Source organism: Macrosteles quadrilineatus, unplaced genomic scaffold, assembly GCF_028750875.1.
Source record: "Macrosteles quadrilineatus isolate MER2022 unplaced genomic scaffold, UCM_ALF_1.0 Scaffold_5__1_contigs__length_97177068, whole genome shotgun sequence".
Taxonomy (NCBI): Eukaryota; Metazoa; Arthropoda; class Insecta; order Hemiptera; family Cicadellidae; genus Macrosteles; species Macrosteles quadrilineatus.
The window spans coordinates 90860036-90879029 of NW_026542598.1; the positions used below are offsets into that span (position 1 = coordinate 90860036).

Genomic DNA, 18994 nt, shown 5'->3' on the forward strand with positions numbered 1-18994 from the left:
AATATTTCGTCTTTAAGCTACTACAAATACAATTTAATTCTAATGCTATTCAAAGAAGTGTGTTTCATAATATCATTGTGGTTTCAGGTTAAAACGTTTTACAGATACATTTTAATTTATAACTGTCCTAATAAGATTGCGCAGTTAATATTTAAAATTTTCCTTTTGCTTCCATTTGTTTGAGATGATATAATTATTCGAACTGTTTGTCAAATTGAACAATTACCAATCATAAATAGCTGCAATTAAGAATTTCTAAACTAATACTATAATAATTTATGGGTTTTTGTACCACTAAGAGTAAATAGCCTACTTCAAAATAATTATTTTTTACATCTTACCGGTTTCGTAAAATCTACTTGAGCGCATAATTTAATTATAATTATTATAATCAGGTAAGCTTTATATTATCTACTTGTACCATCACATTCCTTTTCTTTGCACATTCACACGCTACTCTACAATACACAAATGCATTTGTAGTTTGTTTTATTGAGATGGATGTTAATTTGCATGTGTTATGTTTATAAATATTTACTTGTATATCACATATCTCTAAACATTTAAGACTTTTTAACCTATTTTATTACCATATATGTTAAATGGTGCATGATGTTATATTTCTGTCCGATTCAAATAACCCATAAACTTGTATAGTCTATTTTATTTTAATTGTTATTTTATGTACTGTTTTAACGAAAAGCTCGTTTGGTTACATGTTTTTTGAATAGTCTCAAATTTGTTTCATCATAGTAGTTTACAAAACGATTGCATAAGGATAGTCTTTATGACACAAATATAAAATTTGAGGTACAAGCCTAAGTGAGTGCCTTTGAAACTTCTACGAGTGTCCGTAAAGGCAAATTAGGCAAGTTCGGTACACTTCTTTACCTAGGACCGTTTTTTAATTATTAAAAATCACTACCCATGAACTTCTAAGAGAGGTTATGTTTTTGTTTATAACCTCTCATTGCCACTGATTGTGATGCAACGTCTTATTGTCCCAACCACTCTTATTGTTTAATCAATTAAATTGGTCTTAACCGATCATTAAGCTGACGTCAAAAGTATTACAATTTCACCTTTTTTCTCTCAATTCTTGAACCTTACTGGTCCAAACTTGTACTATAAAGTAAGCAAACAATACTGTAAAGTCAATCTTTTCAATTCTAAAAACTGAATCGAAAAGACTAGTTAAAAAAATGGCCGTAGCTAAATTTAATGTGCTTAAACAATTCAATAAACCAATCGAATGCCATATTTCTCGGTTTACCGAACTACTCCCACCACAGCTACTCATTTAATTTCAAAGTAATTTAATTCGTTGTAAAGTATAGCATTGATGAATATTGTTTGGAAGAGGGGAAGGGAAAAGATGAAAAGAATTAATAATTATGCTTAGATCAAAGACCTCAAAAGAGGAACTAGGTGATCAATGTCAGTGACTAAAAAATTTTCAAATACACACAAGCAGAGTTTCTTTTAAAAACAATAATAACAACAGAAAATATGTTAGCTTCTTTGTGTTTAATTTTGTCTCTCCTAATCTTGTTTCAATTCAAAAACCTGTAAATATGTTCAGTGATTATAATTTTTTTAAATTTTTATTTTGACCTATCACTAACATTTTGTTAAAGTGGACGGTCAGTTTATACAAGAATTTAGGGATTTAAGGTTATAGGTTTGGTTGATGTGACTACCGGTACATGAATGAAATGTTTGCAGATCACCAGTTCTACCACAAATGGGCATTGCTGACGGACCCTGACGACATCGCCGGGGGCCCCAAGGGATACCTGAAATGTGACATCAGTGTCATCGGTAAAGGTGACACAGTCAAAGTGCCTCCAAAAAGTGAAAAGGACGAAGACGACATAGAAGCGTGAGTTGGTTGTAAAATACATTTTAATTTGTTCTAATGTTGTAAAAGTACAAATAATTGGTTCATCTAAAACACATGGGTCTCTTACAACAACCTCTTACACTCTTACCTTCGCATTGGAGCCAGGAATTGTTTTATACAAAACTTACAGAATTTCATACTGATACCTCTATAGAGTTTAGGTTCTGAGCCCAATTGCGAAAGAGGTAACTTTCCTAGGTTTGTCAAATGCAGAAAAAAGGGGGCTGTTTTATGTACGAAATAGAAGTGTGGTATCTTTACTTCTCCTCCTCTTAAAACATGACCTATTGTAGTGATACTATAGATATTGTTCTGTTGACAGTAACCTGTTGTTGCCTGATGGAGTACCTGTAGAGAGACAAAGAGCAAGATTCATTGTGAGAGTCTACAGAGCAGATGGTTTACCTAAAATGAACTCCTCTCTCATGGCCAACGTTAAGAAAGCCTTTACTGGAGAGGTTAAGGATCTTGTCGACCCTTATGTACAAGTCTCCTTCGCTGGACTAACGGTAACTGTAATATTTGTTTTTACTCACTCTCAAAATATTAATTTTTAAAAGTACCAAAACATTAATTTTACAATACTCTTAAACCATACCATTGCATAGCTTCTAAAGTACTCACTCCACAAGCCCTGTCCTTCAAATATTTGTTTTATAATTTTTACAAACACCCAAAGTGTATTGTATTCTTTTTAAAGGAGTCGTTTATTCATATATTTTCCTAAAAATTGTTAGACTTCTTCAACAAACTTACACACATTAATATTTTTATCTGTAACTTATTGGTAACACTCTTTTCTAGGGTAAAACGTCAGTCCGGAAACACAGCTACGCTCCTGTTTGGAACGAACAAATCGTCTTCACTGAAATGTTTCCACCATTGTGCCAAAGGATCAAAGTCCAACTACGAGACAACGATCCTGTCAACAACACCGTCATCGGAACTCACTTCATCGACCTTAAAACTATATCTAATGATGGGGAAAAGGGTAAGCATGACACACTATGTAATACTAATACAGTAGAACGTCGATTATCCGAATTAATTGGGGATTGGGGGTGTTCGGATAACTGATTTTTCGGATAATCGGTCATTGACGGGAAAATACGGGGAACAGGGGAAATCACGGGAAGGGATAGCGGCCGGCGGCGATTTGCCGATTTTGCGTCTGTGGATACTGTACAATAATATAAATTTGATTAATTAACATCCAGATTTATTTTTACAATACAGCAACAAACATGTACAACAGTACTTAGAACTGGACTACAGAATCAGAATGTGTACAGAAAGAAATTAAAAAAAAGTCCAAAATAGATTTTTGCTTTAGTCCAGACACTCGCTTTTTCGAGAAGAATCACATTCTTCTTGCTGCTCTAACCACAGCATTGCAGTCTCTAGGCAGTGAAAAGCTTCATCGTGGGATGGGCCGTTTTCATTAACGAGGTCGATGTCATAATCCTCTTCTTCATCGTCATCACCGTTCTCTAGGACGTGAGCTATGATTTCATCGTCCGTCATCACTTCATATCCAGGGTCATCTACATCACATTCAAGCCACTCTTGAATATTGTCTTGATCACAATCTTAAAATTCTGGAGATTGGTTTATAAGGCCAACCAGTTCTGACACAAATTGGGTCGGGGGCTCTTTAGGTGTAGGAGCAGCCTTAGTTGGGCAAAGCTTATTCCAAGCTTTCTTCAGTGTGGTCTCCTTGACGCAGTCCCAAGCTTCTGCAGCCATATAAACAGCATCCTTCATGTTTATTGCTTTATAGAGCTGAAGAATGGGTTTGTCTTCTTCTTGCCCAAGCAGGACCATCCGTAACAATGCTTTTCTGTAGTAAGGTTTAAAGCTTTCAATTACCACTTGGTCCATCGGTTGGAGAACTGAGGTTACATTTGGAGGCAAAAAAAACCACCTTGAACTTGCCATTTTCTCTGTCGAGGTCCATCGAGGAAGGATGTCTTGGAGCATTATCGATAATTAGCAAAACATTTCCAGAGCTCCCAGTTGCGATGTGTTGCTTTTTAACTTCCGGTATAAATACGGTATCATACCATTCAACAAAAATGCTTGTGTCCATCCATGAGTTCTTTTGGTTTTTGTAGGTGAGTGGTAATTTTACAATTCCCTTAAAGCACCTCGGGTTCTTAGATTTCCCAATGATAAGCAAAGGTAGCCTATGAGTTTCAGTTTTATTAGCGCACACCATTGCAGTGATGCGAGCCTTGCTTGCCTTAAAACCAAGAGCTGACATCTCTTTCTTAGAAACTAAGGACTTTGTTGGCATTTTCTTCCAATATAGGCCTGTTTCTTCTGCATTATAGACCATTAGGACAATCGTAGCCTTCCTCGCTGAGCAAACTTGCAAACGAATCTTTGAATTTTTCTCCTGCTTCAGTGTCAGCAGACAGCTTTTCCCCTTGAATATCCAACTCCCTAATACCATGCCTAGATTTAAAACGTTTCAACCAGCCGGTTGATGCCTTAAAGTCAGCGTTACCACCAAGTTTCGCATTCATTTCTAGGGCTTTTTCACAAAGCAAAGGGCCACTTATTGGTTGACCTTGTCCACGTACCTGCATAAACCAAGTGTACACTGCGGTGTCCAAGTCTTGGTTTTCCGCCATTTTCATGGTTTTTCTATGTAGGCTCCCATCTTCACTGTCGAGTACACACGCAAATTTTTTGATAGATTCACTTTTCTTTTTAATGTCAGATATCGTCGCATTTCCAACTCCATATTCCCGAGCTAAACTCGATCCACTAGCACCTCTTTTTAACTGCTCCAATATCTTAAGTTTATCAGAAACACTAAGCACTACGCGTTTACGTTTGGACGACATAGTCAGTGTAGAATGAAACAGTACAATAGAAACCCGTACGAACTGTCGCTGTCGAATGCTCACAGGCGACTGAGACTTGAGACGGAGACTGAGTCAGTGGGAGTAGGAGTGGCGCGCACGGCCATAGTGCACGACAATTTCGTCATGTAGGCCCGCCCCGCCTCCCGCCCTGCCTCCCGCCTAGCAGCCGTGCGGTGGCGTAGTGCTACGGCCAGTCGTGATTGGCGCGCGATTTTATTGATTTTTGCTTCTTACTTCCTTTCAGTTAACCGACGTTTCGGATGACCGAGCTTCGGATAATCGACGTTCTACTGTACTAAGATCACAAGAGGGAATTTGTCTTCTATCAAAAACAACTGTCTTAGCGGTAAGTATTGGATTTAAAACTTAAAACTTGACTCAGTTTGACTTGCTTGGCTTGAAGCGCAGCAGTTGGGTAGCCAAAGGATATTACTTGGAGTTATCCTGAGATTGTGAGGAAGGATCTTGATGGAGTGATTGAGTTGTAAAGCTGCTACTGTATGTGTCATAAATCTCACTTCTGGAACTACAGAGCTACTGAATGTAGTTCCCTTCTTTCCTGCTTAGGATGGGAATCGATGCTGCCAAATTAAGAGAATGTTACTGTATCTTCTCTTAGACTTGCTAAAAACCCTTTTTTCTCATTGCAGTTTGGTAATTTAATTGCTAGACAAAATTCCAAACTCTTAAGCTCACATGAATAATGTTCCCATCTTTAAACTCCAATATAAAAGTTCTGAATGTTCTTTGTACCTTAAATCTTTAACGGTTATTGACATATTATTGTTGCAGGTTTTTTACCGACATTCGGACCAACTTTCATCCACCTGTATGGATCGACTAGAGATTACACACTGATAGACGAACATTCTAACCTCAACACCGGACTGGGGGAGGGGGTGTCGTACAGAGCGAGGCTGTTGATAGCGATAAGGACGGAGATAACAGACAACTTGGACATCACGCCTTCGCAAGTCGATGTGGAACCTACCTACCCAATAACTGAGGTAGAGAGAGCTGATTTGCTATTGTGCAAAACAACGAGGGGCAAAGTCGTTGCTTTTTGCTAATAATATGAATCATAGGGAGTAAAAGAAATGAGAATATGGTTCATGCACTGCAAAGTAGATAAAATATTAATTATTTAGATAAAATGAATTTTTCTGTGTAATTGTAAGTAATTTCCTTAAGAGTCAAGAGTATTTATTCCATTGATCTATAGCAATACAGAAATAGGAACAGTCAAAATATTCTTACTAAATGCTAATACATTAAATAAAAATTAACTAAAAACTATGTACAACAGGTTAAAACTTAACATTAAACTCAGACATTTCAAATTCATCAAACGAATAAAAAGGGTTTTCAACTAGCCAATTTTTTATAGTTTTTTTGAAGTGATTAAATGGGATGAGTTTTGCAGTTTGGGGGAGCCTATTAAAAAACATTACACAGTTGGCTTTAAAGGATTTACCTGTTTTGGCCAACCTGTGTTGGGGTAGATCCAGCTTAGCCTTGCCTCTCGTGTCATGTGCATGAAAGTGGTCTCTGGTGGTGAAATCTGAAAGGTGTAGTTTTGTGTGGATAAGTACTTGGTAGATATAAAGGTTTATTACTGTCATGATATTTAGTCTGATAAACAATGGTTTACAGTGTTCCACTTCATCCACTCTACACATAGTTCTCAAGATTTTCTTTTGAATTATTAGAATGTCATGTACAGCACTAGAGTGACCCCACAAAACTATTCCATAACAAATATGTGATTGGACAAAAGAAAAACAAGATATCCTCAAATACTCATCCCTCACACAATCTCTAAGTTTCCACATTAAAAAAGACACTCTGGAAATTTTCTTACAAATGCCATCTATATGATCATTCCAATCAAGTCTAGAATCCAAATGAAAACCAAGAAGCTTTACTGATTTATAGTTACTTCTACCTGCCATGCTTAGCAATAAATCTTGAGTTTTATCATTATTGCAAAGCAACTTATTTGATGAAAACCATATTTGTGCTGAGTTGTAAGCATGATTTATGTTCTCCTCAAGAGTTTTCAGATTGGAATGTGATGAAAGTAAAGTTGTATCATCAGCATAAATGACTGTCTGAGAGGGTATGTTGTAAGGTAGGTCGTTAATGAAAACTACCTATAAAAAGAAATGGTCCAAGAACAGAGCCCTGGGGAACACCAGTTGTTACAGTTAATGTTGTTGATTGGGTAGAATTAAAAGAAACATATTGTTTACGATTAGACAGATAGGACTTCAATAAATTCAGAGAGTTGTGTGAGATGCCGTAGTAAGAGAGTTTGTCAAGGAGAATACGATGTTCAACACAATCAAAGGCTTTACTCAGATCGCAGAGCTTTAGAGACACTGATTCCTTATTTTCAAAAGCAGTAGGAATGTTGTCAACCAGAGTAGACACAGCAGTGGTTGTTGATTTCTTTGATCGAAACCCAAACTGGTAGGGACTAAATAGATGGTTTATGTGGAAGTGATGATTAAGCTGAACGTGTAGGAGTGACTCAAATACCTTAGAGAAGATGGGAACAATTGAAATTGGTCGATAATTCTGTACCAGAGCCTTATCCCCTTTTTTATAGACAGGAATCACCTTAGAGACTTTTAGTAAGCTATTGAAAGTACAGTACAATACATTGTACAACAATAAGAAATGTATTTTGGTGGCTGGATAGAAAGCCATACAATACACCTATAGAGAGATGTAATAAATCCCACCATCACTTATTGTTATAAGCTACCTTAAATATGTCTGCTGAAAGGACATATAAAACATACTGTTTTGTGGCATTTATTGATACTGAAAATGTTTTAAAGAGTTTTCGGAACAGCCTGAATCGTTTAACTATTACTTCATAAAATAAAGCCTATTTCTTATCCATGATCATTAAATATAGTTTAGTGACAAACGGTAAATAGGACCTTTTTTAACCTTATCAAAGTACCTTATGATTTTCTACAGATTGTACCAGCAACCTTCTGTTTAGGCTTGTCTAACAAATCAATCAGATCTCTAGAAGATTTGAAACAATTAGACGTTTTATAGAGTTAATCATATATTCTATTTTTATATCCATTTAGTCATTGCATTGAAACATGGGACGATGAAACATATTACACAAATACCTATGTTAGAGTATGAGTGAGATACCTTTTACTGACTGAGAAACAATGTTTGTAATTTTGTAAAACATTAAATGGCTTATGACTTTCCTCAAGATTGAATTATACTGATTACTAATTGAGCACTATATCTACTCAGTTGCACATACAATCCATACAGCATTCCTTAATCAGTTCAATAGTAAAATATTGGATTACTTTTCAATAGCTGACATAACTCTTACTTCTCAGACATCCTATGGCAAGACGGAAGAGTTTTTTCTATTCGCCACGATCTTGGATGCCTCCATGATAGATAAGAAACTTGGTGACAAACCGATCTTCTTTGAGCTCAGTATCGGCAATGCGGGAAACACATTGGACGGCCACAACGAAACTACTCAAGAACCTTCAGATTCGGACAGTGACGACAACTTAGGTGAGCGTAATGTTGGATATAGCTTTGTAACTATTAAGGCAAATTTTATCCAAAATATTATTTGATCATATTAGAAAATGATTTGTTTTTACAAGTGGGTCTTCAGCTAAAGACATTACCAAATAGCTACAAATAAGTAGATGATTTGTGGTTTTTAAAATCCTGGAGTTCAGAGTTCCATGATAATCTAGACCAGTAGATCATTAACCATAGTAGGGCTCAGGCCTTCTGTATGCATGTGGCACACCAAGGGCCCGAGAAATATTTGCGCTCCCTTCCCCCTTCCTTGCAAGGTATTTTTTTCTTCCTAACCTCCTAACCAAACCTAAAACCTCTAGCGGGAGTCTTGATTTACTAAAATGGCCATGGTAGAGCAGATATAAGGCTCATCAGTCATACAAGCTTGAACTATAAGCCATATTTGAATTATACACAGTTTCTTATCTGACTATATCTATGTGTCTATATTTCAGAGGTAGTCACCTCAGAGTCCATCTCCTGGCAGAGTACGACTCACCCCATCAAACCCATGACCCACGACAGAGTCTACTACTTCCTACCCTACTGGGACGACAAACCTTGCATGCATGTGAGGTCTCTGTGGCCGGACTACAGACGACGCATGTACAACTCCAACATCATCAACAAGATTGTGGATAAACTGGTAATGTAGTGTACAAGTTGTAAACTGATGATTTTTTTAAAGTCCTGTAAAGTATAAACGATGGAGTTGGAAATGCTTTATCGTGAAATGTGTTATATGGTTTTAAAGAATTGAATAAACATTTCTCAGCGTCCATTTCTATGTTGCAAAACATTTATGTATATTATTATTACCAATTAATATGGGGATGCTACTGAACCATCAAAAAAGCTACTGTCTTTTGACTTTTCTAAGGATTGAACTTATTTCACAGGAAGAAGGTTTGTCGGAGGTCCAGTCCCTGGTAGAAGGTGAGGACGGGGCAGCAGAGAGACAGTTACGTAATGTCCTCGAGGAGCTCAGTAGTGGTTGTGCCAGGTACATCAGCATCACACGAGGGGCTGGCAGCGGACCCGGTCTCGGCAAGACAAAACTGGACAAGGAACGGATGAAGTTGTGCCAGAGAGATGTTGTGAGCTCATTTTTCTTGGTCATAAAATATTATATTATCTTGATTCAATTGGTTAATAGCTTGGCCTGCTATTTTTTAAAAGATTAAAATTATCATACAGCGTTTAAGGTAGTATGGCAAGTTTGTAATGGTCTGTAAAATGTGGTCTGGTTGAGTGTTGTGTGGTTTGTTTGGTGAGTCGGTGTATTTTTATGATGGAGCAATCTTTATTACTTTGAATTGTTTAAAATGTTAAACGTCTTTGTCATAAGTAATCACAAAGTTATTGTTGTGGAAGATTTGAATTTTTATCTACCGGTTTAACATTTAGAATTTTCAGGAACACATTGGGAATATGGCTCGCAATCTGAAGGCTTTGGTCACAAAACATTCATTCAAAGACAGATACAAAACAGCACAGACTTATCTTCAAAAGATGAAATTTCTAGTAGAAGATGTAAGTATTGGTAATCTTACATACTTGTCTGTGATAAATTTATCCACGCAAAAAAGTTTTCTATCATTACTAATGATTTTTTAAATGAGAAGTAAAGATTTCTCAAAGAAAGACATAAGGTAAGATTAGTCCATTTATTGAACTTCTAGCCCATTTTGTATGCTCACCAGTTTTTTAACTTATTGAGAACTTCACTTTTTTTCTTTAGTTTTGTTTTTAGCCTACAAGTGGATTTTTAAGGTTAAACATTGTAGCTAGGCCTATTAGTACTTATGTGAAGTTAGAGAGGGGGGAGGTATTTGCTCGAATATGAAAACCCATAGTTTAATCAATGAAGTAATCCTTATGACTTCTGTATTAAACTGTGTAGGTTGGACAATTTAAAACTCTCGTGTGTCAAAGTCTTAAAGTCACCCATCTTCAGGGCAATGTGGACACTGTTCATCTACAGTACTACTACTTCTTACTGAAGGGGCCGGACGTGGTTGGAGGTTATAGTTATTCCAGAAGGTCTTGGAACTACTTGATAGCCATACTTTTCATGGGTGTCGATGACTGTGAGATGGATGTGTCTGAGACTTTGACATTTTATATTGCTCAGACTTCGTTATACATCCCAGAAGTCACAATGGATTTCGTGGTTGGAGAGCTCCCGCGGGACTCACTAATAGTTGTTGTTTCTCTACAGCCGCAACACTCTCTGCCAGATGTGTTTATCTGGGTGATCAGCAACAACAAGCGCATCGCCTACCAGAGGATCCCAGCCAGAGACATGGTCTACTCCATAGTGGACGAGGAGTCCGGCAGACATTGCGGCAAGGTGTTTACGGTGTTCCTCAAGGTACAGCATCGATTGTTTGGGATTTAAAAATTCTTTAGTAAAATCTTTAGTTTTGTGTCCTTGCATTCTTTTAACTATCAACAATAAGACTTAAGTCACTCTCAAGCCCTTCTGGTGTTTTACGTACATTCATTAACATGACCGAATACTTATCTAAGTAGAAATTTATTATTCATTGTGACCCTTGGTTGGAATGTATTATTGATAAAATAAAATGATTACCTTATCCAACCAGAGTTGTTGGTATGACATCTAATGGTAGTCATTTTAAATTATCAGACTCATTTCCAGTCAAATATTATATTTGATATATATATTGACAAGTTACAAACCAAAGTAGTATAAAATATGAAGAACAATAGAAACTGAAATACAGGTGGCACTGGAGAGAAGAAGAAACATCATTATTCAGTCAGTTTTATTTGTTCAGTGGCAGTGATAAGACAGTGATGGCCAACCTGTACAGTCTTTTGTAAGTTTGATTAATTTTTATTCCATTTTAATTATTTTATCAACATGATAAGTTTAAATTATTGTGATTGTGACAGTCTTAAAAAAAATCTATTGATGATGTGGTTGCATACAAAATGACCTGAAAACGAAACTAGTCGTCATACCAACAACTGTGGTTGGATAATGTAATCATTATATTTCATCAACAGAAATTTGTATTTTTTTTTAAGTTGGGTATCAAATATGCGTGGTGAGTCATGTAATATTAACCTGATGTGAAAAGCAAACTGAATCTATGAAAACTTTCATAACAATCCAGTTTTTTTTACTGTAGTCCGAAGAGTTGCAAATAAACAATCCTTTACCATACACAAACCCTTGTGCAAAAGGTTTCTACTACTAATCGAAAATTACAGTTGCCAGGCAAAAAAGGTGTCGGTCCGAGTGGGTGGGCGATTCAGTGCAAGCTGCAGATCTACATGTGGCTCGGGCTGGTGAAGCACAAGAAGAACTTTGTCAACGGTCTCACCAAGGGATACGAGGTATCTCATGAAATCCGCAACGCTGAGAGACCTCGGGCGATGCCGCCTTCTGTCATACACTACACCAGCAAGTTTGTGAGTGAATTCTGAGACTTGTCAAATGTTACACAATCTATTTAGTTGATTCTAGGCAAATCAATAAGTTAGGTTCATGGCAAAATGACTGAGAGATTCTTTATTGAAAAATTCCTATAGAACAATTATGCGCCAGTTAGAAGTTTGTTTTTTAATATGGCTCGTTGTTCAAATGTTCAGGAGCAATTCAGATATTAATCTTCTATCTATCTATACTATTATAAAAAAGAGGTGGTTGCTGTATGTGTGTATGTGTGTATGGGAAAAGTAAACTCGAAAAATACTGGTCGGATTGGGCTGAAATTTGGCATGATGATAGCTCACATTCCCGAATAACATATAGGCATATTCTTATTTCAGTAAATAAGAAACTTTTTTTGGTAACTGCAATACTCAAGACTTTCTTTTTATGCACAGAAAAAATCCCGTCCCGTCCCGTCCCGAAAATCGGGAAGGAAATAAAAATCCCGTCCCGAACTAAAAATTCAATCCCGTCCATCATCAGTATTAATTTGTTTAAAACTGTTCTTCAAAATGTTTTTAACAAAAATTTTTGTAAAGTTAGAAAAGAAGTCATGCTACTCCTTTTCCTCTTGTTCCTTCCAAAAAACTAGCCATGTGCCCTGATCTTGAAGGCTACTACCGTATTTCACATAAGCTACTTCAATATTGTTTGTTTTAGTCGTTTCAACTGAGAGCGTACATGTACCAAGCCAGATCTCTGATTGGTTCAGACGCGTCCGGACTGTCAGATCCGTTTGCTAGAGTCATCATCGGAGAGTATTGCAAAACCACGCAGGTAAATTTGCATTTGCATTTTGAATACCAGATTGTGTTTAATATTTATTCTCCTTGAAAAAGGGAACCTTCCTCTTATGTTAAATATATATAATACCTAGACACGTACAGGCAACCCATGTTTGTGTCCTTTTTTCCTTTTTAAGATTATTAATTTTTAGGTACAAGGTAAAATTTGTGATTGTGTTACTGTGCAATCTATGATTGTGGAAGTAACTTTGATTTTATTTACCCATTCTGTGTAGGTGATAGATGAAACTTTAAGCCCTACGTGGGACGAGCTGCTAGTATTTGATGAGATTTTAATATACGGAACGAGAGAAGAAATAAAAAACGATCCACCGACAATCATCATCGAGATATTCGACCAGGATAAAGTGGTATGTATAGATTATAACTAAGCTACAACCAATGTCTTGATCCTCATGATTTAGTCTCCCTGGTGTTTGGTAAAGATACCTTGTAGATTGTATTTAGGTTTACAACAAATATTTTTAATTTAAAAGTTTTTAATGAAAGAAATTTTTAAGAAAACAATAGCTATGCTTTTTATAATCATCCCCATAACATCTATAACATGGAGTGTTAAAAACATAAATGAAATTATTATTTTAAGTAGAATTTATAGCATAGAAATAAAAACTGTACCACAACTGCATACAATGCATCAGTGTGTTAAATTTCAAAATACATAATGGCAATGTAATATTTTATTTAATAATAATGTATTCATATTATTTGTTTTCCTAAGTACTAAGCCCTATAGGAGCATACCAAACAAAAAGCACAGATTAAAATGTGTCAAACCCTTTTTATTTTGTTCTAGAAAAACTTAAGTTTAGACTACGCAAATATTCAGGTAACTCATTGTTCTAACAAACTCATTGCACCTGATTTGATTTCCTAACACGTTTTCTCTTCTGCGTTACACTAGTTTCATCTTATAGATTCTTCAATAGTCTGTTCCGTATAAGACAGCACATTTAAACTGTTCCAGATAATAACACCTGTTATGGTGAAATTATAGAGGTATTTTAAATAGGACATAGAACTAATATACAATTGCATATACCCTTGTAGTGAGAGAATTTAGGAAAGTAATTTAACCATGTAGGTTTTTGGATGGTAATTAGATCCTTAAGTTTAGAAAATAAAGTCGGTATATTTTAAATTAGCCTGATGGTGCCTGTTTTTCTTTGATATATCACATCTTTGCTTGATTATTTAATATTTTTTCACACTAATGGTAAAAATCTGTCCCAGAAGGCTCAAAAACACATTGCTAATGAACAGTGAAAAATGTTGCTAAATATTATACACCACAACATTTGTTGCTAGTGATCATGATTCTGGTATTAAGCATTTTGTGCTCAGTCAGTCATACTTTCCATGTCGTTAACATTGAAAAACACAAAATTTTTCAATATCACCTGTTATTACACTTTTTTATGTGTACTAGAAGCCATTGTAAAGGCTTCTTCCCACCAGCTTTGAATTATTTAGTTTCAAAGTTTCTCAGTTAGGTACCTTAAATAAGCTAAATATCGATTTTTGTTTACCATTGTCTTTTAAGCAATTGAGTTTTCCCATGTTGGCAAAACCACTGGCATTCTGAGCTGATGTAGCCACTCGACAAATTAAGACAGCCAAAATAGTTTTCCCGATTATTAACAGCTATGGTGTTTTCACTACCATTTCTGTTGATTCTCACTCTATGCATCTTTTAAAATATGGAATTGAATTGAATAGTGCCCCGAGCAAACTTAGTCCGTACGATATTTCAAATAATTCCTCCACTCCAGTAACATGAGTAATAATTATTTGAAACTTGTCATTCCCCTCGACTGCAGGGCAAGTCTGAGTTCATTGGCAGAGCGTTGGCCAAGCCTCACGTCAAGCTGCTGGAAGAACCTTACGAAAAACCGGACTTTCCTCCAAGTCTAGAATGGTACGAGATACACCGAGGGCCTGAAAGAGCCGGGGAATTGCTGGCGACGTTCGAGTTGCTGCAGGTAAGAACTAGGGGTCTGCGGGTCCCCGATTTTTTCGGGTCGGGTCGGGCCAGCGGAAGGCCCGAGAGACCGGGTCGGGTCAGAGATTTGTTCGGGCCAAGATCGGGTCGGGCCAAAAAAAAAAAAATTATTAGGCTATTTTCAAAGTTATAATAAGTAATTTTCAAAGAAACACTCTTTATATATATTATTACAGAGGAATTAAAATGTTAAAATTAGAATTAAATATTAAGTTTGCTCACGTTTAAGAACAAAGACACAGCAGAGCAATTATTGCCTTACTGTCACTAGCCAGAGCCAGTCGTCTACTGACAAAACAAAAGCCGTGACGCAACAGTGCAAAGAAAACAAAGTCAAAAGAAAGACTATTTATCCAGAGGTACCAGTTTAATTATTTATTGTTTATTCCATACCTAGTTTAAATTATATTTTTAGTATTTTATTTACATAATAAATTATAAACAAAAGAAATATCTGATATTGTGTACAGATCTGTATCTTGTTCTTTTATTTTCCTATTGTCCTTTTTGTCATTCAGTAACAAAACAAAACAACACTTCTGAACGTCTGGTTCGGCATTTTATGGTCACCATTTCATTTTTTTTTTTTTAAGTATCAAGTATCAACAAGTCTACAAAGAGGTTAGGCCTAAATATTTTATAATTTTATGAAAGTTTTCATCAGTAAAATTATTTTTTTCTTAAGTTAGATTGAGTTTCAAAAAAGATATTTCTAAGATCCAATACAATATTTACAAGACACAAACTAGGTACCATGAATTAATTTCTTTGGAAATTATCTGTAACAGTTTTATATTTTTGAATAAAGAAAATATATCTTTTTGTCTCTACTTCCTTGTTTCGTTACTTGCATTTTGTCTGCAAATGGAACAACCTGGTGGTGTAATAGGGGCGGGGAGGGGGAGGGTCTATGACCTTGAGTGTCCCCGGGCCTGGCTTGGGTTGTGTAAGATGGGAGGGGAGGGGAGGGGGAGGGTCTGTAACCTTGAGTGTCCCGGCCCGGCTGTGAGTGATTCATGGTTTTTTGTTTACATTCTACTACCCTTCCTTCCGAGAAAAAGACCCTACAGTTTCAAAAACATTGACTTACAGTATAAAAACATTGAGTTGTGTTGCTAATTAGGGCACTATAATGTCTCTGCTGTCTGCTTATGTTGCCAAATTAGCATTTAACTTTCTTTTCTCTTGATTTAATATAATTTTCTATAATTATATTAAGAGTTCCTTTTCGGGTACCTAATAATTGTGATATTGTTTGACTTGAGTTTATGGATTTTTAATTCTTTTCATTTATTAGCTAAAATCAGTTGTTTTAGGATTTTAATCTCTTGCAATACCTATAACTGTCCCTATAACTGTGTATCTATAACTGTGTATGACATGATATGCAATTTTTACATAACAGTCTTTACTATAACTATAGTATAGTTATAGTTCCTATAGTATAACTATAGTATAGTATTACTATACTATAGTATAGTATGGTATAGTTATAGTCTTTACTATAACTATACCATAAACAATGTATGTGTGTTATTTACTGTTTTAGAGTTTTATAGTAAATTAGTTTACACAATATCTTTTCTTCAATGAGTTCTCCACTTGTCATGTTTCTTAGTCTATTACTATTTTAGGCCCTATAAAAAATAATTCCTATGTAAAGCTGTAGGCCTACTAATGCCAATAATAGATAATTCCTTATTTATGATGATGTAACTAATAATGCTATTGTAAGTGTGAGGTTTTTGTACTTAGGAGGTTAGGAGGCAGGGAATGAATGATTCATATTGCATGGTGGAAACATAGAATTTTTATTTTCTTCTTGCTTGCAGTCTTGAAGCCAGTCCACAGGCTCTAAACTTGTGATAAGGTTAATTGATTTGTTTATGATCCTTTTATATTAAGTTCCATTACAAACTTGTTGTAATATAGCTGTTTAGATATTTCAACAGTTATGAAAATGGGAAAGAATGGCTTGATAAAACAAATTATTTTCTTCTTTCTTGCAGTTGAGGCAACTCCTAAGCTGTAAATAAGTTATGAACATGAAATAATATAAATAAATACAATCTTTTTCCATATGTTATTTTCAAGTAATCTTATAAACACAGATAGGAGTTAAAAAAATTAAAAAAATCCGGTAATTAATAATTTTTGGCCCGGCCCGATTTTGGCCCGAAACCCGAGGACCAAAATTATCGGCCCGACCCGACCCGACCCGAACCAAAAAAGTCTGACCCGCAGACCCCTAGTAAGAACTAATGAAGTTTGCTTGTTTCAGGGTTTATAGAACATTTCACATTTTGTAGACAAACAGGAAATTTTCCTTTGGTCATGTTGATTAGCTTAACATGATTTGTTATGTATATGCATTATCTACTTTTATGAGGAAGTACGTTTTCATAGTTTCGCTGTAAAATCAATAATGGAAATGCTTTATGTCATAAGATATACAAAGCACATTACACTATATTGTTTTTGTAGCCAAGTCGTTACAGTGCTCCCCTTAAAATTTAAAGGATGTAGGTTTAATTTTAAGCCAGGTTGATTCTGAACCCACATACAATTTTTTCTCATTGGCAATCAATTAATAATGCATAATGCTATCGAACAAAAGTTTGACGTTAAATAGTAACCATTTGGTTTCTTTACAAGCATTGTGACAAACAGCAGGAAAAGTTTTGTGTTTCTTGTGTTGAGGGCGGATGCTTATCTCATTTAGGTATAAAAAAGCCTACTATCCCAGCAAAAGAGGTTAAAAGGTTTGGTTTAACTTAGTTAGTGTATGTATGTATACGAGTATGCAACTATTACCATTTGTCACACACCTCTGTTTCTGAGGGCTGAGTTTATTTGGTACCGGTAGCTAATGTGTTACGGAGGTGATTCCGTAAATGTACACCTAGAACCACCTAGATCTCGGTCAACATGTTCCTTCTCTATCAGATGATTGACAATTTCAGATCGCCTCGTCGTCCAGAGACAGAGCTGAGTTACCCGAGCTGCCTCCACCCAAGGAGCTCTTCCACGTGTCACAACCCTCGGGTGACCCTGAACACGGACCTCTACTGCCTGTTCCTCGGGGCATCCGACCCACCCTGGCCAAGTACAGGTATTGATTGACTACAAATTAAGTACACTACATGATATTGGTTGATCAATTGATTGCTGGATTGATTGGTTGATTGATTTGATTGATTGATTGAGGGTGACACATCAGTGTGCATTGATGAAGGCAATGATGAATGAAAAGAAAGTTTTCCGTTATTAATTTAGTAACTGGCTAAATATTTTTCTATTTCGCAGGATAGAAGTTCTCTTCTGGGGTTTGCGGGACCTGAAGCGAGTGCATCTGATGACAGTGGACAAGCCGAGGGTGGATATAGAATGTGCTGGACACATCTTGTACTCCTCCGTCATACAGAACGCCAAGAAGAATCCCAACTTTGGAACTCCAGTGAAGTTTTTGGAACTAGTAAGTCCTGAGATATTGTTGTTCAATAATAATGAAGAATGTGGAGATTTTCAGTGTAAACCTCATTGTCAGTTACAGATTGCTGTTGGACATTTGGTTCTTACTTAGGAAGTGACATCCTTAGTCTTAACCTAGCCACTGATATTCCTCACTGATATCTCTAAACAATCCTGAAAATCTCCGTATATTCTAATGAAACCAGCAGTGAAAGTCTATGTATGAGGATATCTAAAGTGTTGGATGTATTTTGCACTCCTTCATCAAAGTTGAGATCGGGAAAGAATATATCCCAGCTTTGGTACTCAGGTCAAACTCCCTAGAACTGATAATTAAATGGAAACTATATTTTGTGGATATATTTGTGAGAACTACGATCTGCACTCTGCAGTTAAGGAAAAATAATGTAATGGGAATAACTTTGATATTCCTCCATCATTCAGACTGCTAAGAAATTTTCTAAGGGAGTTGTGATGCTAATGCTTAATTCTTTGCTTCACAATGGTACTGAAAATTATCATATTTACTGAAGATAGCTGTTGCCTTTTTGCAGGAGTTGCCCGAGCAAGAATTGTACCGGCCGCCGCTCACCATTCGCTGTGTTGATTGTCGCAGTTTTGGCCGCTTCACATTGGTCGGCACACACATGATCAACTCCATACACAAGTACATGTTCACGCCACTCACCAAGCGAGAGCGGGAAGCTGAGGAGAGGAAACGATCCTTGCAGCAGCTGCAAAGTAAGTTATGTTTACTTACCTAAGTTGTGTTGTTACTTAAGTAGATCCTAAAGTGTCTAGACCTGCATCCAAAATCCTCCGTTGCGTTTTTAGGACAGAATGTATCTTTACGTTTATTTTTCCAGGATCCAATGGGTCCAATGG

The 18994-nt window shown here is 36.2% G+C and overlaps 1 protein-coding gene across 1 annotated transcript in view; it reads left to right on the forward strand.

The window, feature by feature from the left end:
- LOC128995786 (otoferlin-like) overlaps window positions 1-18994 on the forward strand; it is a 39843-nt gene that overhangs the window by 7406 nt on the left and 13443 nt on the right. The window contains exons 10-25 of the mRNA XM_054420804.1: window positions 1726-1882; window positions 2226-2412; window positions 2708-2894; window positions 5569-5783; window positions 8160-8346; window positions 8820-9010; window positions 9264-9461; window positions 9781-9897; window positions 10586-10738; window positions 11608-11808; window positions 12491-12607; window positions 12852-12986; window positions 14457-14618; window positions 17602-17750; window positions 17945-18113; window positions 18664-18850. Of these exons, the coding sequence (XP_054276779.1) occupies window positions 1726-1882; window positions 2226-2412; window positions 2708-2894; window positions 5569-5783; window positions 8160-8346; window positions 8820-9010; window positions 9264-9461; window positions 9781-9897; window positions 10586-10738; window positions 11608-11808; window positions 12491-12607; window positions 12852-12986; window positions 14457-14618; window positions 17602-17750; window positions 17945-18113; window positions 18664-18850 (2712 nt within the window). The remainder of the gene's footprint in view (window positions 1-1725; window positions 1883-2225; window positions 2413-2707; window positions 2895-5568; window positions 5784-8159; window positions 8347-8819; window positions 9011-9263; window positions 9462-9780; window positions 9898-10585; window positions 10739-11607; window positions 11809-12490; window positions 12608-12851; window positions 12987-14456; window positions 14619-17601; window positions 17751-17944; window positions 18114-18663; window positions 18851-18994) is intronic.